Genomic DNA, 23322 nt, shown 5'->3' with positions numbered 1-23322 from the left:
TTGGATCTCCTTGCAGTCCAAGGGATTCTCAAGAGTTTCCTCCAACACCACAGTTCAAAAGCATCAATTCTTCAGTTCTCAGCTTTCTTCACCGTCCAACTCTCACATCCACACATGACCACTGGAAAAACCATAGCCTTGACTAGACAGACCTTTGTTGGCAAAGTAATGTCTCTGCTTTTCAATATGCTATCTAGGTTGGTCATAACCTTCCTTCCAAGGAGTAAGCATCTTTTAATTTCATGGCTGCAATCACCATCAGCAGTGATGTGGTTATCAGGCCTCCATCAAACCTCTACTTGCAGAGACCTTGTTCACACCTGGGTCAAAAGTTCACTTTGACCCACTGGGGCAAGAATTAGGTTAAACTGCCTTAGGCTCAGGAGAAAAAACCCAGGTCTTAGGGAATTCAACTTTTACCCATCCCCTTCTAATCACCCCAAAAGATTAGCAGAGAGAGGGAAGGAGACGGTAGTAAAAAATAGAAGGACGCAGTATTCAGGACTCAGCAGACTGCACCTGATAAGAGAAGGTGCCTCTGGCCCTTCTTGGGGTTCTTCATCTCACTGGAAGTTGGCTCACCCTTGGGCCTCCTAGTCCTGTTCTGTTGAGACTAGTCAGGGGACTACCTTTGTACTTTGAGTCCTATCTCACCTGACCATGCTCTAGGGGGCCTGTAAGCTTTTAAGTGCTGACTGAAAGTGGACTCAGCCCTGCTAAGGAGATCACGGACCCATGAGGAATACTTTTGAGACTACTGAGGTAATTTTCTCTTGCTGTGCCAGGCAGTGGACTATACAAGGTGAGGATAGTGCCCTCCAAGATGTGAAGTTCTGGGAAAGCTCCATAGCGAAAAGGGGACCTCCACTGGGTTTTGAAAAACTGATAGGATTCAAATGCCAGAAAAAAGGAGGAAAGATGGTCCAAGTCAGTAAAGAGAATGAGCAAAGTGGGAAGGGTCTGGGATGTGCCTGGAACTGGGAATCTTCCCAGAGACAGGACCACGGACTGTGTGAGGGAGTAATGGTAGCTGGGGTGCTCAGACAGACATGAACCAGTGAGAATGGATTCCAGGGTTGAGTCAAATCTTTAGACTTTATCCTGCAGTCAGGGTAAAGACATTGGAGTATGGAAGCAAAGTGTGTTGTGATGTGTGTGTGCAATGGGTGGAGCTAAGCTTGGTGGGAGGAGCCTGGGGTCTGGGGTAACTATGACCTGGGAATGAAAAAGAAAACAAGATACACTGGGATGCTAATATGATTATATGCAAAGGTGATGGAGACCACTGCTCAACACTGAATTTAAAAACTGATTTTGTCAATCGTTATTGCTGTTTTAGTTGCTAAGTCATGTCTGACTTTTTAGCAACCCCATGGGCTGTAGCCCACCAGTCTCCTCTGTCCGTGGGATTTCCCAGGCAAGAGTACTGGAGTGGGTTGCCCTTGTCCAGGGGATCTTCCCCACCCAAGGATCTAACCCTGTCTCCTGCACTGGCTGGCAGATTCTTTTATCACTAAGCCACGAGCGAAACCCAATTTTGTCAGTGCTCTAGCCAAATTTACCATTTAGTAAATCCTGTTTGGATTTGTGTAGGAAGAATAGTTTTCTCCTTTAAAAAAGAGTTCTCATAAGAAGCAGCTCTAAAACTGCTTCCGGAGGAGTAAGGGTCACAAGGGAAAAGTGAGTGGGGCACGAGTGATTGAAAGAGAGACAAAGTACAGTTGTCTTCTGAAAGAATACGCTGTGAGCTGTTGCTTTAGTGAGACAAGTACAGTCTCGTAGTCATTTCATTCCCTCATCAATGTTGGAAAATGCTCCCTATATCGTCCCTTAAAGAGTAGAAAAACATCCTAACAATGGTACAGTTAGCAAGTTTTATCATTTTTAACTGAGAAACTTATATGAAAGTTAGAAAATTAAACCTGGATGAGAACTTAAGATAACCTTTCATTCTTTTACAGATGGGGAGACGGAACCAGAGGGCAACCCACCAGGAAAGCCACTGAGCTGTGTGCACCAGACCCATCACTCAAGGTAACTGCTTTGCCCCGTAGACTGAGCTCTTTCTGCTTTGCTGCCTGAATCCCCAAAGACCATTTTATTGCTGACGCAGAAGAGTTGGTGCTTTCCATTTTCTCTTTCTGAAGTCAAGAACTCTTTTATCAGATAAATTCCTCACATTTCTCCTTAGGGCATACTTTTTTCCTGTTCATGGAATTAAGTCTTTCATTGTGAAGTAATCCTTGTGTTGAACATACCTTGACTTATGGAGGTGTTACATTGTGGGATGGAAAGTGGATTCTTATGGGAAACTGTCCTGGCCAGCCCTCTTGACTGGTGTTTGAGGTCAGGCAAGGTGACGAAGCATCAGCAAAATGCTGGCCCTGAGCTCACCTGTGTCGATGCTGATTGTCATCCCAATTTCTTGGAGGAAAGCATGGAACTGCCTGCTAGGGAGTCACATGAGTCAATCACTGCCCCCTTCCCTCTGTGTGAGTCTCTAGCGAGAGGGGGGTGGGGGCCTAAGATGGTTCTAGTACCAATTCCAACGTGGGATGGGGTTTCCCATGTGTGCATGTGTGTGCATGTGCTAAGTTGCTTCAGTCATGTCCAACCCTTACCAACCCTATGGACTGTAACTAGCTAGGCTCCTCTATCCATGGGATTCTCCAGGCAAGAATACTGGAGTGGGTGCCATGCCCTCCTCCGGGGATCTTCCTGACCTAGGGATCGAACCCACATCTCTTAAGTCTCCTGCACTGGCAGGCAGGTTCTTTACCACTAGTGCCACCTGGGAAGCCCATACCACCAGGCAATTCTCAGTCACCATCTGGAGGTCCTACAACTCGACTCAGTTCTGACACTATTTCCTTGGGGATAGCATCAGACCCCACAGCTAAGGGCTCAGTCCTACAAGACTGCCACCCCCCACCTCCCACCCTTCTTCTCCAGATGCCAGTCAGAGGTCCAGGTTGTCAGCTGGGCTTCTGATGCATCAGCTGTAGATGGAGGTTCCAACTACCCTCTCCTTGGATTCAATTAATTTGCTAAAGTGGCTTACAGAACTCAGAGACACACTTTAATTACTAGATCACCAGTTTATTATAAAAGGATATAACTCAGGAACAGCCCAATGGAAGAAATGATTAGGGTAAGATATGGGGAAAGAGCGCAGACCTTCCGTGCCCTCTCCAAGGCTGCCACTCTCCCCTCATCTCTACATACTCACCCATCTGGAAGCTCTTTAAGCCCCCTACTATTTTTATATGAGTAGGCTTTTATATTGTGGAGGCTTCCTCACATAACAAGATCAATGATTAACTCCACTTCCAGCCCTGCTTCCTTCTCTAGTGAAGTGATAGGGTGGGCTGAAAATTCAAAGCTTCTACTCATGGCTTGCTCTTTCTGGTGACCAGTCTCCATTCAGGAGCCACCCAGAGTCACCTCATTAGAAATAAAGATGCCCCTAGTGTGCCTGTCACTTATGAATTTACAAGGGTTTTAGGAGCCCTGTGTCAGGGATGGGGAAAAAGCCCAAATATGTATTTCCTATTATAAATCACAATGTCATTGGGCCCCTCCTCCGACCTCAGAGAAATCTTGGTTTCCTACAGGGTGCCCATCAGCCTCAAAATTTCTCATTCTCCACCTTTCTTAACATGCTTCTCTCTGCATGTTAACAACCACACTGGAGCCAGTGTCCTGGCCTGGCCTCAGGCACAGGAAGTCCTGGTCACCAGAAGCTGTAAGCTTAATTAACAGAAATTCAAATAGTTGTATTTTATTAAAGTGTACATAGGGCAAGAGCATGTGTATTCAAGAGTCTTTGAAAGGCTATAATTTTTAGCACAACCCAGTGAAGTACCCAAGTGGTGTGTTTTCATGAGTGTGTTGCTCCATTAAACACAGGCCAGTAATGAGATCTCTCTGGATGTCTGGCTTGATGGTATTTCCATCCAAAAATTGGATCAAATACAAATAGAATGATAGGTGGTAGATTTCTTAAGCCAAATTTGGTTTTTCACATACTACAAATATTAGCTTTTTCTGTAAACTTTAAAAATTTCAGAATTAGCTAGAATTTTGAACCTTTTTCTTTTATGACCATCTTACATTTTTAATGTTTAGCTCATCAGATCATTATTTTTCTGATTTATCATGTTTCTGTTCTGGGAGTTTCCTGTCAGACCATAAATGGTGAAGCTAGTTGGATCTTCCAATTCCAGGTATCCATCTTTCTTTCTTTCTGTCAGTGTTTCTTAACCTATGATTCTTCAGCTAACTTTGGAATCATCTGGTGGTGACTTACATTGAGCTAGAAAAGGTTGAGTTGATTCTTTATTCAGTCCTTCACAGGATGTATTGGATGCCAGCTGTATGCCAGGAATGTTCTAAGTGCTATGGAAATCATGGTGAATAAAGAAATATCCCTGCCTTCATGAAGTTTACATTCCACTTGGGCAGACAAGCAATTATCAAATGATCATACAATAAGCATAAAAATAGTAACAAATGGGATAAAGGAAAAAATTATGGATAAATTAAGACCTAATTTCCAATGGTTACAATTTTATTAGTTAGGATTCTCTCTTTGGGAATCTATTTAAACTATTTTTTAAAAAACTAATATTGATGAAAACCATAACAAATGTAAATCTTACAAACACATTTTCATTATACTGTAATGGCCACTTTTCATTTTATGCCCAGCACTTCTGTTTCTTATGGTAACAAAGCCCACTGCAGCTCTCAGAAATGGTGATGTAATCCAAAAGAGGACAATTTGAATCCTCCAGGATTTGCTGCTGGGAAGATTTTGTCCTTGTTGATCTTAGAGGGGAGGGGATGTGAGTTTGAGATGCTGTTTTCCATACTCATTCCTCTTCTCCCCTCAAGTTCCCCACTGGCACCTCTAAACTTGAACGGAGTGAAGCCAGCCTGCAGAGAGAGGCAAAGACAAGAGAATCCCAGTGGGAGTTCCTGGCTTTGGATCAGTCTTCATGGATTTTTCCATGGTTCAGATATAGACTGTAAATTCCTATTTCCAGCTTAAGTGAATTTGAGTTCATTTCTGCCACTTGCTAATAATGAGTCCACATTAACAGAAACCAAGCACTTCATGCTATAAAATTGTCTTAAGGTGGCTGGGCTGCCTGGGCATATCTTCCAGTGAATCCACTGAAGTTCTGATTTCCTTCCTTAATCTCCTTAAAGCAAAATTTCTGTACACAAAGTACACAAATTCTTTGTCTGAGGTCAGTGGGAGGAAGGGGATGCCATCAGTCCTGATGATCAAGTCTTCATTGTTGATTCATATTCATGAGAGATTCCTGAAGTTCTGACTGGCGAATGCCCATACCAGATGTCGAAGAAGTTACCATATTGCATCATATGAAGAGGCTGGGAATCTTTTTTAAACTTTTTATGTTGTATTGGGATATAGCCAATTAACGAACAATGTTGTGCTAGTTTCCTGTGAACAGCAAAGGGACTCAGCCATTCATATACATGTATCCATTCTCCCTCAAATTCCCCTCCCATCCAGGCTGCCATGTAACATTGAGCAGAGTTCCATATGCTGTACAGTAGATCTTTGTTTGTTATCCATTTTAAATATAGCAGTGTGTACATGTCCATCCCAAACTTCCTAACCATCCCTTTCCACCCCCAACCTTCTCCCTGGAGGCTGGGGATCTTTGTGGAGTTCGAGTCTTGCTCATCTCCATGGAACATTGCCTGCTTTTCTGGGACAGTCTATGGGACAGGATTGTAAATATTCTGCTCTAGGAGGAAGGAGGTTGTTCTCTCTTCTTCCCAAAGGGATAAAGGGGGAACTGATAGCTGGCAGCCTTTAGGGTCCCAATTTCAGAAGATATATTGGGGCAGACTCCCTGAGGTTTTGATTGTTTTCCCAGAAGAAAGAGAGGGTGCAATGGACCAGTTAGAGCACCAGGGACAGGCGTGGCATGGCCCCTGACTTCAGCTTGGCAGAGAGACCAGGTTCCAGCAGGGGGCAGCAGGGACAGCAGAGGCCTCTTCCTCCAGTGAAGGTATAGCTCAGGTATTTCGGCTTAGTCATTGGAGTCACCAGCCTGGGGTCAGCATCCCACACATTAGCTGGTTCCTCAGGGATGTGTCAGTCACAGTGTCTCCTAAAAGAGGAAACTGGTGGAAGAATACGTTTTCACTCTTCAAAACTCATTTACATGCAGGTGACACTGTACTGCCAATTACAAGCTACGTGTCCTCACGAAAGACATTTGGACTCTCTAAACCTCATCTTTCTCATATGTAAATAGGAATAAAAATAATAATTACCTTACTGGATTGTTGGAGGTTAAAATGCAAATATGAGAGAATGAAGTGCTAGCCTGGTACCAGCAAGTACTCAAGAAATAGTGTGAGACGCACAGCCTGCAACTGAGCTGGTGAAAAGGTTACCACCCAGGAGTATAGAACCTGAGGACTTGCTACCTGGTGACGAGGAATCCAGGCTGGGGAGTGGGTGAGCATTGCTTTCTGCAGTTGAGAACACTGAGATCCATTGCTGGAGTGGGCTCTGGATGCATGCAAGAGCATGTGGGAGAACGAGTAGCCCAAACACTGCTGAGCTTCTCAGGAGGTGATCCATTCACACTCAGCAGAGACCGAGGACAAGAATTAGGTACTTTGTGTACAGAAATTTTGCTTTAAGGAGATTGAGGAAGAAAATCAGAGCTTCAGTGGGTTCATTGGAAAATAAGCCCCAGCAGCCCAGTCAACCTAAGAAACTTTTACATGAAGAGCTTACTTTCTGAATTAATGTGGACTCATCAACAGCACGTAGCAAAATGGATTCAAACTCACTTAAGTTGGAAATAGGAATTTAAGTCTCCTGTATCTGAAGCATGGAAAAAGCAACAGAAGACTGGTCCAAAGCTAGGAACTCCCTCCTTGGTATTCTCTCTGTCAAGATCTGAGTGGAAGGCAAAAGTAACGGAGTTAATGAAGAACAGTGGATCTTTCCCAATGACTTCCTTGCCAGGACTTTTGTACATTCCTCCTCAGAGGCTGTTTGGAAGCAACACATGTCCCAAATATGCCTTGGGTTCCATTTTTCCCATATCTTTGCCAGCCCTGCATGTTATCCATTTTTCACATTTCCTAATCTGATAAATCAAGCTGTAGTTTAATTTTCAGCTTCCTGACCACTGGTAAGACTGAGGCTGTTTTCAAATGTTTATTGCCCATTTGTATGTCCTCTTAGATTTCCATTACTTGACTTTTACAACAGAATATAATCATCTTTAGAATCTCTCCTGTTATTTCATTTCTGTTTTCTCCTCTGCTTTAAACTTTGTCTCTGATGAACCTCTTTTAGGAGTGTATAATACCATATGTTCAAGCTGGTCTTAGAAAAGGCAGAGGAACCAGAGATCAAATTGCCAATATCCGCTGGATCATCGAAAAAGCAAGAGAGTTCCAGAAAAACATCTATTTCTGCTTTATTGACTATGCGAAAGCCTTTGACTGTGTGGATCACAATAAACTGTGGAAAATTCTGAAAGAGATGGGAATACCAGACCATCTGACCTGTCTCTTGAGAAACCTGTATGCAGGTCAGGAAGCAACAGTTAGAACTGGACATGGAACAACAGACTGGTTCCAAATAGGAAAAGGAGTACATCAAGGCTGTATATTGTCACCCTGCTTATTTAACTTATATGCAGAGTACATCATGAGGAACGCTGGGCTGGAAGAAACACAAGCTGGAATCAAGATTGCCGGGAGAAATATCAATAACCTCAGATATGCGGATGACACCACCCTTATGGCAGAAAGTGAAAAAGAACTAAAGAGCCTCTTGATGAAGGTGAAGGAGGAGAGTGAAAAAGTTGGCTTAAAGCTCAACATTCAGAAAACTAAGATCATGGCATCTGGTCCCATCACTTCATGGGAAATAGATGGGGAAACAGTGGAAACAGTGTCAGACTTTACTTTTTTGGGCTCCAGAATCACTGCTGATGGTGACTGCAGCCATGAAATTAAAAGACGCTTACTCCTTGGAAGGAAGGTTATGGCCAACCTAGATAGCATGTTTAAAAGCAGAGACATTACTTTGCCAACCAAAGTCCGTCTAGTCAAGGCTATGGTTTTTCCAGTGGTCGTGTATGGATGTGAGAGTTGGACGGTGAAGAAAGCTGAGTGCCGCAGAATTGATGGTTTTGAACTGTGGTGTTAGAGAAGACTCTTGAGAGTCCCTTGGACTGCAAGGAGATCCAATCAATCCATCCTAAAAGAGATCAATCCTGGGTGTTCATTGGAAGATCTGATGTTGAAGCTGAAGCTCCAATACTTTGGCCACCTCATGCGAAGGGTTGACTAATTGGAAAAGACCCTAATGCTGGGTAGGATTGGGGGCGGGAAGAGAAGGGGACGACAGAGGATGAGATGGTTGGATGGCATCACCGACTCGATGAACATGGGTTTGGGTAGACTCCGGGAGTTGGTGATGGACAGAGAGGCCTGGCGTGCTGCAATTCATGGGGTCGCAGAGAGTCGGACACGACTGAGCGACTGAACTGAACTGAACTGAATACCTCAAAGCACCCACAGACTTTGTCTTCCTTTGGCAGATTTCTGGTAATAGGTAGAATTCTTTCATCTTTTGGATTCATCACCATTCAGATACTGAAATGAAAACTAAAATAAACTTGCCAATTTGGCTTTAATCTCAATTTACATCTTTCTTGGTTGAATAAAAATTATCCACTTGATAGTACTTTATGTGTTCACACTTTGTAAAGATCAGAGTTGAAGGCAGAGTACTGTATAAAGAAGTTTCAAGAGATTTAGAGTACTAGATTTAGGATTTTAAAATTCCTGTTTGTATCATTCCGCCAACTTCTGTATTACTTTCAGCAAATCGTTCCCCTTTCTCTCTCTAAATGGGAGTGAGGAGGAGGGTTAAGCTGTATCAGTGATTGTCAATTCTGGCTACACATTAGTTACCTGAAAAACTTTGAAAACTACTGATGCCTATCCACTAGCCAGTTAAATCAGAATCTCTGGGCATGGGATCTATGCATCAGTATTTTTATCAAGAGCCTCCAGTGATTCTGATGGACAACGAAGAATGGGAATCACTAAATGGTCTTGTATATATCCCTTCTAGTAAACATTTCTATGATCCTAAAACAGTTAGGCAGTGTGTAGAACCCTTGAGTGACTTTTAACCAAGTAAAATGGAGATTCTATTTTATTTTCCACATAATGCAATGGAGTTTAGAACTGGCTTAAACAGATGGATTGAGGGATATTTGCTCGTGGCTGAAATAGTTCATGAATCCTTTTGCTTTTACAAATCCTCTTATGGTGTTCATGCCTCCAAATGAATTGTTACTATGGGCTTTTATTGAGCTAAAAAGTAGATAAACACACATTCAAGTTCATAGCAATATTATTCATAATAGCAAAAACATGGAAGCAACCCAAATGTCCATCAACAGAAGAATGGATAAGCAAAATGTGGTATATACATATAATGGAATATTACTCAACCTTAAAAAGGAAGGAAATTCTGTTTCCTTTGTATGTTACAATATGGATGAAACTTGAGGACACTTACTACATTAAATGTCAGTTACAAAAACAAAAAGCTGCATGATTCCACTTACATGAAGTATTTAGAATAGTTACAGTCATAGAGACAGAAAATAGAATTGTGGTTGCCAGGGGCTAGGGGGATGTTGGGGATGAGAGGAAGTATTGTTTAATGGGTACAGAGTTTCACTTTTGCAAGATGAAAAGAGTTCTGTGCATGGATGTTGGTGTTGGCTGCACAGTATTATGGATGTGTTTAATGCCTCTCAGTTGCACACTTAAAAATGGTTAAGATGGCAAATGCTATGTATATGTGTATTTTACTGCAATAGAAAACATTTTTTAAGTAGATGAACAAAGAGAGATAAGAAAATGAACAATCTATCATGTAAATCACTGATTCAGAGGATGGCAAACAACCACTTCTGTCCCCACTTGGTTGAGTTTAGAGCGTGTAAAGTGAGTTTTGCAGGTAAGGTTGTCAGTGAAGAGGGAAGTTGTATTTGCGTTAAGATCCACTTCAATAAACAATCAATAGACATTCAGCCAATCACTTGATTATGAATTGCAAGCACATTTCACCCAGAAAGTATTGGGTAATAGCTTGTAGTTAACAAGGACAATGTGTCCAGGATAGGCTCTGACCCAAGTTTACTAACAAAATATGATACTCTCTGAGTAAGGAACTTCGAGTATTACTGGGGAGACAAGACCCTGAAGATGCAAAGATACTCCATAAGACTTCTCTTTATTGCCTGGTAGAGACTTATAAGGGTTTCCCTGGTGGCTAAAGACAGTAAAGAATCCGCCTGCAATGTGGGAGACCTAGGTTCAATCCCTGGGTTGGGAACATCCCCTAGAGGAGGGCATGGCAACTCACTTCAGTATTCTTGCCTGGAGAATCCCGTGGACAGAGGAGCCTGGCAGGCTACAGTCTGTATGGTCGCAATGAGTCAGACATGACTACACGACAGAGGCTTATAAATGTAAGAGAAGCAGCCTCACGTGAACGTCAAGTGAGGAAGGTTTCGGGAGCCTTCTGCATCTCCATTTGGGAGTAAAATCAATGTGAGGGTACGCTTCTCCCTGAGAAGCTGCTTTGATCATGAAAACACGAGCTTCATTTTTAGATCAAACTAGCATTTTCTTTCAGGTAATTATTGACCAGGCTGCTCTCTGGTGAGTCAATAGCCAACACATGGCAGAGGTTGGTCCAGTGTGAAGTTTGATTTCCAAAGCTATATGGTTTCAGGGAAACATGATGTCAGAGTAGCAAAGGTTTGAGCTCTTCAGCACCCCTCCACCAAAAAAACAAAAACAAACATGCAGCATGAAAGAATGTGCTCGTGTTCTTTGAAGTTTGACTTATGTAACTTCAAATTTCAAAGAGAAATGCATTTTTCCTCCCACTGAATTCAGTTGCTTTAGAAGCAATGTGATTTTTTTTAAAAATTAGATTTTGGAAGAACTGAAGAGTCTACTTAGCATTTGGGTTATCTTAGTAATATAAACCCAGGGACACTGTGAACCTCATATTTTGAGCCACAGGGACACAAAGATGAAGATGGTATCTCATTGACCTAGAAGGACTTGCTCTAGGGAGAATCAGCTCCCACACAAAAGAGTGTTGCGAAGGACCGCCTCTTAAATACTTCAACATGCCTCTACTGGCTTTTTATGATAGAAGGAACATCTCTAAGGTTTTCACTGACCCTCAGAAGAAATAAATGCTTATTTGATTTTTATTTATATGTATATATCTTTTTATATTTATTTTAATTGAAGTATAGCTGATTTACAATGTTTCAGGCATATAGCAAAGTGATTCAGCTCACTCTATATATACACAGTTCAGATTCTTTTCCATTATAGGTTATTGCAAGACATTGAACATAGCTCCCTGTTCTATTCAGTAGGTCCTTGTTGCTCACCCACTTTGTACATAGTAGTGTGTATCTGTTAATCCCAAATTCCTAATTTTCTCTCTTTGGCCACCTGATGCAAAGAGCCGACTCATTGAAAAAGACCCCGATGCTGGGAAAGATTGAGGACAGGAGGAGAAGGGGGAGATAGAGGACAAGATGGTTGAATGGCATTACCGACTCAATGGACATGAGTTTGAGCAAACTCCAGGAGGTGGTGAAGGACAGGAAAGCTTGGTGTGCTGCAGTCCATGGGGTCACAAAGAATTGGACACAATTTAGTGACTGAACAACAATAATTTGCCCTTTCCCTTTTGGTAACCACAAATTTGTTTTCTATGTCAGTGAATCTTTCAATTTAATTTATATGTCTTTATATTTTGTTAAATTGTGGCAAAATACACATAACAAAGTTTATCATTCTAACCATTTTTAAGTGTACAGTTTAGTGGCATTAGGGCTTCCCTTGTGGCTCAGCTGGTAAAGAATCCGCCTGCAATGTGGGAGACCTGGGTTCGATCCCTGTGTTAGGAAGAACCCCTAGAGAAGGGAAAGGCTACCTACTCCAGTATTCTGGCCTGGAGAATTCTAGTCCATGGGGTCACAAAGAGTTAGACACAACTGAGCAACTTTCACTTTCACTTTCTTTAGTGGCATTAGAACATTCACACTGTTGTGCAGCCATCACCACCATCCATGCACAAAACTCTTTTCATTTTGTAAAACCGAAACTCTGCATCCATTCAGCAGTAACTCCCCATTGCTCCTTCCCCAGCTTCTGGCAACCACCATCCTACTCTCTGTCTCTATGAATTTGACTATTCTGGGGACCTCATATTAGTGGAATCATTTAGTATTTGTCCTTTCATAACAGATTTATTTCATTCAGTGTAGTGTCCTCAAGGTTGAGTTTTTTTAGAGAGCTAATATTTTCAAGTATTCATAAACAATCAATTGTACTTGTCCTAGCCAAGATGGCTACACATCTTAATAGGAAGCTGCTTCTCTCAATGGTAAGAGGTACTGATAAGATATTCTGTGCATAGCTGAGGGAAACTGGCCTCACTCAGGAAATGTCTGAACCCATCCAAAGCTTCCCCAGTGGCTCCAAGGGTAAAGAATCTGCCTGCAATGCAGGAAAACACAGGAGATTCGCATTTGATCCCTGGGTCGGGAAGATCTCCTGGAGAAGGAAATGACAACCCACTCCAGTAGTCTTGCCTGAGAAATCCCATGGACAGAGGAGCAGGCTACAGTTCATGGGGTTGCAGAAGAGCTGGACATGACTGAGGGACTAAGCACAGCACAGCACAAGGCTCTATGAGCTCTCAAGGACCCCAGCATGGCTCCTAATAACTGTTTGTGGAGGTCGTGAAGCTCTTCCACAAAAGGGAGAGAAAAGGCAGCCGGTCTGACTCAGAGCTGCCACGCCAGCCCCCAACCCACACGGCTCTGCACTTGATTACGGGTGTGTATAACCATCTGGTATGTGGGTTTAGCAGTAAGAATGAGAGAATCAGGCTCCCATGTCACATGTTGCTATTATTTTACTTAACACTTGTTATGTGGCCAACACTGCACCAAGCCCAGCATAAACCTGGAATTATTTGATAAAGTCTCTGTTATACAAGAGACACTTCTGCCAAACTTGCTACAGGGGATCAATTCCTCCAGTCCAATGAACAGTAGTCTCATTTCCTCATGCCTTTCAAATACAGTCATGATTGTTTAAATTCTGAAAGCTCTGCTATAGAATTTTTTTAAAGTGCTATTTCAGTAAGAGTCTCAAGGCACATTTCACTGTAGTTCATTAGGTTTCTGTCTTGGAGGAGAATATATCCCTCCATATTCCATGATGTTAGAGCAGAAAATGAAGCAACCATTTCTATTCACTACATCTCTTGTGGTTTCTATTTAACAAAATAGTAATTTAGGCTGAAAGTTTATCTAGTGATTTTAATCACAGTCTATGTGTTAGACATTAGCAAATAGAAATCTGTATTTTCTTCATATGAAAGTCACTTCAGAGTACATTATTTTACCAGAATATCTCCAAATGTTGTAACCCTTTAACTAAAAAGTTGGTAATGTCCCATTACTTGCCAGTATTTATAACAGACTTAATACTTTGCTTTCTCTTATGCCTTTTGAAAGGGTCCCCATTCTCCTCTGGGCTCCAGGGAGTACTAGAGTATGCAAGTACCTTCTCCCTTCAATGGGGCTTCCCTGTGGCTCAGCGGTAAAGAATCCACCTGCAGTGCAGGAGATGCAAGAGACACAGGTTCTATCCACCTGCAGTGCAGGAGATGCAAGAGACACGGGTTCTATCCCTGGATCAAGAAGATCCTCTGGAGGAGAGCATGGCAACCCACCTCAGTATTCTTGCCTGAAGAATCCCATGAACAGAGGAGCCTGACGGGCTACAGTCCACTGGGTCACAGAGTCGGACACAACTGAAGTGACTGAGCACACACGCATGCTCCCTTCAACTGGGAGACTTAAGTTTCATTTCTACAGTAGAGAGCCTCAATCTTCAGTGAGCTTCCGGGAAAGAGACAGTCCTTGATCTGCCCCCGGCAAAACCTCCTTCCCTGCTGGCTGCAAGACCAGGTAGAGAATCCTTCCCCTTCCTCTTAACTAATATTCCTGCTCTCTGGTACATTTGCCTTTACAGTCTAATACTGATAACTGGCAAATAGAACTAGCTTTCTCTAAAATCCTACACAGTCCCCTCTGAATTATATGGGATGTCTTATTCATTCCATAAGTAAATGTTTTTCATGACTGGGTTAGCTCTCTGGAATGTCCTGAGGAATCAGAGTCCTTGTCTTTAAGGACCAGGGAGAGGATGCTATTCCGTTGTTATTATAATGCAAATCAGGACATAATGCATGGGAAAGAGAAGGCTGTGGGAACTCAGAAGATGGGCAAATCTCTGAATTTAGGAGTGAAAATAACTGACTTGAACACATACCATGTATCTGGCACTGTGTTAGGCAGCTTTCATGAATTACCTAGTTCAGTTCTCACATCCCTCATATAATTAGGCATTTTACCCCTAATTTAGAAGTGAGTACACCAAGATTTGTCCGTATATGATTGTTCACTCAGCTTTTATCCTTTTCATTGTACTAATCCAGGCTGGTAACACTTCCTACCTCATGTCCTGTCGTGACCCTGATCCCAACCCCCCAAAATAAGGAGAAAGATTGGAAGGCTTCAGTCAACTTTTACCAGATTTGAACTACCTTCTAGTTGGCGTCAGAAATTTGTGGGACGTGTAGGCAGAGGAAATGCACGTGCTCAAAGGATAGTTAAAAGTGGAATTTTTTTTAAGAGTGTGCTTTTGAGAGTCATTTATTTTATTTTGAGAATCACACAGAGAAAGCCCTTTGTGTGTTTGTATAATTCTGTCTTCTCCTGTGATTCCAATTACAAGGGAAAAAACTAAGCTTGAGACTTTAATAATTTACTGAAGATTTGCTGGAGGTAAGAAGAGACACAAAGCCAAAATAAAGAGAGGGATACTCTTCGGTGGAAAGAACAGCTACCAAATTTCAGATTTAGCATGCCTTCCTGAGCACCCACCACATACTGTTACCTTTGAGGCTTGTCTTCTACCATTTTATGTTCATAGCAAACCTGGGAGGCAGATGCTAATCTCCTCCAGTTGACACAAACAGAACTGAGGCCCAGATAATTATTGGGTCAGCCAAAAAGCTCATTTGGGCTTTTCCATAAGTTCATGTAGAAAAACCCAAAGGAACTTTTTGGCCAACCCAATAGTAAGTGATGAACTTAGATTCACACTAAGGCCCTCTGCCTCCACAGGCGGCATCTGACTTAGAAGCAGAGATCTAGACAAGCTTTTCAGGTAATTACAGTCTAGTGCAACAAAGCTGGACATGCAGCTTTCTCTAGACTCCATTCTGTCTCCTTAGCACACTGAATAAGAGACAGAGAACATTAACCCTGGGAATACATCTGTTGGGCCCTTAGGATATATGCACAGACCTTGATTCCAGCTCAAGATTATGTTGCCCTGGATTAGCAGAGGCTGCCTCCATTCTACTCCTGCCATCACTTGACCCGTAGAACTTTCTCAAGGAAAAAGCAAATGTTCTTATCTCAGAAGGCTTAAGGTCGTTGCCACCCAGCCCACCAGGTACAGCAGGAATGGAGGCGCCTATTACCAGAAACTGCCACCAAGCAACGGGCCTGAGGGTAAACCTTTAAGAGCTGGATCATACCAGCATCTGGCTTTCCATTGTGAGCATCTTACTCCAAGACCCTGCAAGTTTTAAGAGAATCTTCTTTCATGGTTCCTGAAGTTCATTAAGCAAAGTATGATCACAGAGTCTGAAGATACAGGTGGGAGGAAGGTTTGGGACCTTAGACTGTGCAAGTGAAAACTGTAATACTGTTTAAATTACTATAAAGTTGATATCATCTTCAAAAATAATAAAGAAGAAATACTGCACAATAAGTCAGTCCAAATCTCAATCCCTGTGATCTAAATATAATATGATGTTACCAGTTTAGGTATTTTAAGGAGCATAGTAAAGCCTGGCAAGTAGATTATCAATATGTGTTTGTATTAGTATACAATATAAGTGTTAAGACCTTGTGAAAATCAAGGGGGTCAAACTTCTCTGGATTAGGCTTAATTTGAAATCTGTATAATAATGATAGAGGAATTTTCAGACAAAGAATCAGGGAATCAGGTCTTCTTCTAATGCTCCTTTGTGTCTGTGTGTGTACTGAGTTGCTTCAGTCGTGTCCGACTCTGCGACCCCATGGACTGTAGCCCACCAGGCTCCTCTGTCCATGGGATTCTCCAGCAAAAATACTAGAGAGGGTTGCTATGCCCTCCCTCCAGGGGATCTTCCCAACCCAGGGATCAAACCCGTGTCTTACGTCTCCTGCACTGGCAAGAGGGTTCTTTACCACAAGCACCATCTGGCAAGCCCACAGTACTCCTTTATTCTCCACCAAAACCAATATTAAACCACTTTCTGGTGATATCTGCTCTAGATTCTGGCCTCTGCTGTTGTGGTTTCTTCCAACTTCCCATTCTCCTCTCCTCCTTCAATGTCTGTGACTTTTTGCACTTTCCATTTTGTAATTTTCGGGGGAAATGGGGCAAACAGAATGGTTTGTCCTAAAGCCATAGAGTCATGCTCACAAGGAACAGCTAGAAACTACTTCAAAAAAGAAAGGTATTGTCAACACTGATTACCTCTTCTTGGCAGAATGATGAGCTCTAAGTCAACCAGTCAGAATTCTCTAGGCTCCTTGGAGATGAGCTCAAGGAGCAAGCCCTTCTCTTGGACACCGGAAGAGTTTTAGTGGGAATTTTAAAGGACCATAAGTTCTATCACAAGTAGCATACGTTTCAATGTCCTCCGGAAATGTGTTAATGAAACTTTAATGCAATTACACACGATCCCATTTGTTAATCCTGATTGTTTCTCACAGAGGAAGATAATGTTTCTCACTCATTGGGTATTAGGGGAGTCAGGTCTCTGAGGGGGAGTTTAACCAAAGTCCCCCAGAACAATTGGTAAGCAGATGGATTAACACATGAATGAATTAAGCTTTTAAGGAATGTATATAGGATAGCTTTATTCAACTGGCCTGTACAGTCTTAAACTCCTTTTAAGGACAACTTGGCTGAGAATTTAAAATGTTTAATATTTTAAAGAACTTTTAAATGGCGTTTAGCTCCCAGAGTTTTGATTATTAAGATTCTTGCTGGGTTTACACTCATTCAAGTACATTGTTGTAGTTCCAGAAATAGTATCCTTTTTTAAGATTAAAATTATTTTTCTTGGTATTGATTAAATTTCTTTAAAAATATCCAATCTTGGAGCTCTTTTATTTCAACCATGCATGATCTCATGTGAAACATTTAAGTTCTCAGCCTAAGTGTATACACAGCATTAATATTAATTGAATCAGCTTTTCTATATTTCTGCTTAAATATTCAATGTATTTTTAAACTTTTTCCAAAGTATAGCCCTCTGATATTTACAAACAAACAAACAAGAAACACAGTTATTTGCTTTATTTGTTTTCTCTTTCTCTCTTGGTCTCCTCCCTCTCTTCTACTTCTTCCTAGTCTTCTTTTCCTTAATCTTATTCTTATTCCTCTCCTTCTTCCAGAAAGATTTCAACTAGAGAATAATCTGTTTCTTTGCTATTAAAAATGTGGTATGGATTGAATCTCTTTATTCATCTTAGAGATCAAGTTTGGTATTCATCTAATGTGAAAGCATTTATTCTCTAAGTGACGTGATGATTTTCTATAGTGAATGGGAGACTTCCTTTCAGATTTATTCCTCTTACATCTTCTTATAATCCTTTTACATGTAACTTCAGTGAAAAACAATTGTATATACAGCGTGAACTGCTATGCTAGGGTCCAGTCCCAAGAAATTGTATAGACTGGTTTTCAGCAGTAAGAGCACGTGTTAGTCAGCTTGGACTGCCACAGCAAACTGCCACAGACCGAGTGACTTTAACAACAGGAATGTATTTCTCCCAATCGGGAGGCAGGGAAGTCCATATCTTGTTGCTGGCTGATTTAGTTTCTGGTGAGGACTCTCTTCCTGTCTCGCTGATGGGTGTCTTTTTGCTGTGTCGTCACATGGTGGAAAGAGAGCTCTGGTGTCTGTTCTTTTTCTTATAAGGACACCAGCCTTACTGGACTAGGACATTTAACCTGTATCAGTCACCTTCTCACAAGCCCCGTCATCAGATATAGTCACATTGCAGGTTATGGCTTCAACACATGGATTTTGGGGAGGCACAATTCAGTCCTTAACAGAGTGCTTGAACTTTTATCAAACATCAATAAAGCCACATTCCTGTAAAGTAACACACTATGAATCTATATTAATTATATTAACAAAATTTAAATATATAAGATATGTAGGATACAAAACTATTTCTGAATCAATCATTCCGTGATTTATTAGTTGATTTCTTCAGCATTTTGTTTCAAAACATGATGTTGTTCTTTCAGTGTTTCCATTTTAAAATAATCTTTACTAATACGATTTTTTTTTCTGAGTCTACATAATGCCAAGTATCCAGAAGGCAAATGCAAAAGTCTTTCATCTAAATATTTACTGACACAACCGCTGTGTGATGAGTCTTGACTATAAAAGTGATGTTGATTAAGCTCTGTGCACACCAATAATTGTTTGTTCCCTTTGCAGAGGTACACAGTCTGTCAAAACACCTGAATTATTTCTAGTTTGCAAATAAATTTAATGAAGGAGATGCTTTATAGGTCACAGTTAGGGAAAGGTGACATCTTTATTATGAAAAGAGCCAAGGTTTAATTTTTAATCTGTAAAACAAACACAAATAGATTGGCCTAGATTGGTCTGTTTTTTCAGTTCCAAAATTGTGTAATATATTTTGAGATTTTCATCTTCAAAACGCACAGTCAGATCAGAAAACGTGACTTATTTTTGTCATATAAATTTTCATCCTAAACAGAGTAGATAGCAGGCAACTTCTTAACAGTTCACCACTGATATAGTGTAAGTCTTGATAGGTAGTTGGATTATTTGAGCCAAATAACTTGCCAATCTCAAGGCTAGGTAATTTTTTTTTATTAAAAATGTTGAAATTGTGAGGTCCTGGACTGTGACAATCATGAATATTTATAAAATTTTATTCTTTGAAAAACTTCAGTACTGGCATTGTATAGAGACAGACATATATATAAATCAATGGAATAGAATTGAGAGTTGAGAAATAAACCAATGTGTCTGTTGTCAACTTATTTTTGACAAGGATGTCAAAACAATTCAAAAAGAAAGAATAATCTTTTCAAACAATGGTACTGGAACACCTAGATAGTCACATGCAAAAGAATGAAGCTGGACCCTCACCTCTCACCATATACAATTAATTCAAAATTGATCAAAGACCTAAACTAAAAAGGTAAAACTATAAAACTTTTGGAGAAAGAAGTGGCAACCCACTCCAGTATTCTTGCCTGGAGAATTCCGTGAACAGAGGAGCTTGGCAGGTTATAGTCCACGGAGTCACAAGAGTCAGACATGACTTAGTGACTAAACCACCAAACCATAAAACTTTAAGAAGAAAATATAGGGTTAAATTCTTATGACCTCATATCTGGCAATGGATTCTTATATATAGTACCAAAAGCACAAGCCATAAAGTAAAAGTAGATAACTTAGACTTCATCAAAACTAAAACCTTTGTGCATCAAAGAACACCATCAAATAGCAGGGTGGGAGGTGGGGGAGGGGATAAATTAGGAGTTTGGGATTGACATATGCAAGATGCTAGATATAAAATATATGAATAACAGAGGCCTACTATGTAGCACAGGGTATTCTACTCAATAGACTTCCCTGGTGACTCAGCAGTAAAGAATCCACCTGCCAATGCAGGAGACAAAGGTTTGATCCCTGGGTTGGGAAGATCTCCTGGAGAAGGAAATGGCAACCCACTACAGTATTCCTGCCTGGGAAATTCCATGGACAGAGGAGCCTGGCTGACTACAGTCTACAGGGTTGCAAAGAGTTGAACATGACTTAGCAACTTAACAACAACAATTCTACTCAATATCTTGTAATAACACATAATGGCAAAGAGTCTGAAAAAGAATATATATACATATATATATGTATGTATGTATGTATACATAAAACTGAAGCCCATAGTAATCTTTTTTTTTTTTTTTTGGCTGTGCAAGGTCTTTGTTTCTGTTTTTCTCTAGTTGAAGCAGGCTACTCTGTAGTTGCAGTGTGGGCTTCTCATTGCAAAGGCTCCTCTTTTACAGAGCTCAGGCTCTTGGACATGAGGTCTTAATTGGTTTTGGCTCCCAGGCTTCAGAGCACAGGCTCAGTAATTGTGGCACTTGGGCTTATTTGCTCTGCGGCATGTGGGGTCTTCCTGGATTAAGAAACAAACCAGAGTCTCCTGCATTGGCAGGTGGATTCTTTACCACTGAGCCACCTGGGAAGCCCAGTAATTTCAATTTTTTAATAACTGCAAAATATTGGAGTTTTGTTTTTTAAGAAAACTTCCTTTGTAATTTTTACTCAGTGTACAAGAACAAAAATGCTTATTTAACATGTTCTTATGCAATGTCTAATACAACAATTTAGTCTAATTGAATGTCCAAAGAGAATATTTTAGATAAGTTGGCTAGCCTGCCTCAGGAAGTTTCTGCTGACTGGGGGTGGTAGAGAAGTGGTTAAGAGCACCGTTGACTTAGACATCTGTCTTGACTCTGTTAAGACAAATTGTGAAAAGCTGCTTTCAACTTTTTCTATCTTGATCTGTAAAATGGGTATTATTATAATTCGGCCTTCAGTGAAGTTATAATTAATTGAAACAATAAAATGGGTATATTTAGCATATAATAATCATTTTAAATGTGTCTCATCATTGCTTTGTTTTGATTAGGCATTTTTCACTTGGCATAATAAGCATTCTATTGGAGGACTATGTATAATCTAGTGAACCACACTGGCCCTCTTTTTTTTTTTTAAGTACCACAGCAGATTTGCCATGGACTTAAGTGTTTACACCACAGAAAATGTGCTTCATTTGTAACTGGAACCAACATGATGTTTCCCTGAAGATGGGCAGAAAGCCAAACACATTTACTTGGTTCCAGAACTTAGTATATCACTTTGTCAGGGTGTTACTTACATCATAATTGCTCAAGTCATATCTTGTTAAGTGTGAAAAACAAATGCTTTCCTTGTGTCCTCGGGAATAGAAAGTCATTAAACATCTTGTAACACCTTAATGTTTTAGTCAAGATATATGGTACAGAAAGTTAGATTGATGGTGTTTCTCTCCTTGCAACCTCTGCCCTCAGCATCTGTCATTCTTCCTTAGAAAATGAACATTTTCCTCAAGGCTTCCCTGTAGGTTCTAGTTATGTCCCTCAGATCTGGAAAATGAGAATTTGGAGATGGTTATCATCCTTGGTGCTTGGATAAATGATTTATAAGTTTATCTTGTCCCTGTGTAAGAGCTTGGCTGTACAGAGCAGGTCTTGTCAAATATCTGTTCTATGATTACAGATTTACTAAGAGCTCTGAAATGTCCTGTCCATTTTTGAGAAGTCACAAAAGAATTAGTCACTGACCTGGAGATTATAATCCTGTAAATCAAAAGCAAATAACATACACCCATTTTATTTCCTATTTTCTCATTAGTGGGAGACATTTTTGTTTCATGGGAAGCATAACACAGTATAGGAAGCAGAATATAGAAAATTGGGTCATTAGATTAGAATGAAGAATTTAACATTGCTGACTGAGAAATCTTACTTTTAGAATAATTATAGTTATCTTGTAGCCTAGAATATTTGACCAAATAGTTTTCCATAAAACAAGGTGCTACCATGCACATTCACATGCTAAGTTGCCCCAGTTGTGTCTGACTCTTTGCGACCTGTAACCTGCCAGGCTCCCTCTCTGTCCATGGGATTCTCCAGGCAAGAATACTGGAGTGGGGAGCCATGCCCTTCTTCAGGGGACCTTCCCAATCCAGGGATCGAACCCACAGTTTTTAGGTCTCCTGCATTGACAAGTGTGTTCTTTACCAGCTGAGCCAGCTGGGAAGCCCAAAGGGATCCATATTCCATTACAATTAGTGCTAAAAGGAATTTTCTTGTAGAAGAAAAAAGAAAATTTCCTTTATTATGTTAAAAATGCCTTCCTGTTTCTGAACACTGCAGTTAAGGCATGACAGCATTATTTGAGTTCTAGGATGATTCCTTCTAAACAGTGTGTGAGCACAGCCTCATATATATATATGTATATATATACACACATATATATACACACACACACATATATATATATACACACATATATATATACACACATATATATATATATACACACACACACATATATATATATATTTCTCCAGGCATAATTGAATTTTATTCATGGAGAGGTCAAATAAAGATGCTTAATTTTTGGACATCAATTATCTATGGAGAATAGAGATTGTGCTTGCCATTTTTGTTGTTGTTCAGTTGCTCAGTTATGTCCGACTCTTTGCAACCCCATGGACTGCAGCACCCCGGGCTTCCCTGACCTTCACTGTCTTCAGGAGTTTGCTCAAACTCATGTCCGTTGCCCTTTAAAGAGAGGGTGGGACGTTCTGGGAGAATAGCATTGAAACATGTATATTATCATGTGTGAAACAGAACACCATTCCAGATTCAGTGCATGAGACAAATGCTCAGGGCTGGGGCAACAGGATGACCCAGAGGGATGGGATGGGGAGGGAGGTGGGAGGGGGGTTCAGGATGGGGAACACATGTAAACCCATGGCTGATTCATGTCAATGTATGGCAAAAACCACTACAATATTGTAAAGTAATTAGCCCCCAACTAAAATAAATAAATTTATTAAAAAAAAAAAAAAGAGCTTACTTAGTCTATGGTTAAGATATTGATCCTACTTTCATTAGAATCAATAAAACAGTGCACCCAAATTCTATAAGTCCACTAGGATATCCAAAAATTAGTATCAGTTCTTTTCCCCTCCCTTAATATAATTTATATTCAAGCAAAAGCTAAGCACATATAAGCAAACAGAACATACTTGAATATAGGTGGTAAAAAGCCATAGATTCAAAGAATCGTAGGTGTTAAACAACATTTTTCTTCCTGTTTTGTTTCTTTCATATTTTAGTTTATAAAATCAGGATCATCATGATAATGCTTATCTGTAATTTTGAATTCTCTTTTTTATTAACATTTGCCTTGTAACATGACTCTTCTTGTGCTATTTAATT

The 23322-nt window shown here is 40.6% G+C and overlaps 1 protein-coding gene across 1 annotated transcript in view; it reads left to right on the top strand.

Moving 5' to 3' along the window:
* LOC145545664 (uncharacterized) overlaps positions 1-8761 on the top strand; it is a 32678-nt gene extending 23917 nt beyond the window's left edge. The window contains exons 5-6 of the mRNA XM_081590498.1: positions 1962-2034; positions 7361-8761. Coding sequence (XP_081446624.1) covers positions 1962-2006 — 45 coding nt within the window. The 3' untranslated portion in view covers positions 2007-2034; positions 7361-8761. The remainder of the gene's footprint in view (positions 1-1961; positions 2035-7360) is intronic.
* The last annotated feature ends 14561 nt before the right edge of the window (positions 8762-23322 follow it).

Source organism: Giraffa tippelskirchi, chromosome 4 (assembly GCF_054371585.1).
Source record: "Giraffa tippelskirchi isolate mGirTip1 chromosome 4, T2T-mGirTip1v1.2.pri, whole genome shotgun sequence".
Taxonomy (NCBI): domain Eukaryota; kingdom Metazoa; phylum Chordata; class Mammalia; order Artiodactyla; family Giraffidae; genus Giraffa; species Giraffa tippelskirchi.
The sequence above is the reverse complement of the archived record's forward strand: the minus strand, read 5'-3'. Positions and strand labels throughout refer to the sequence as shown.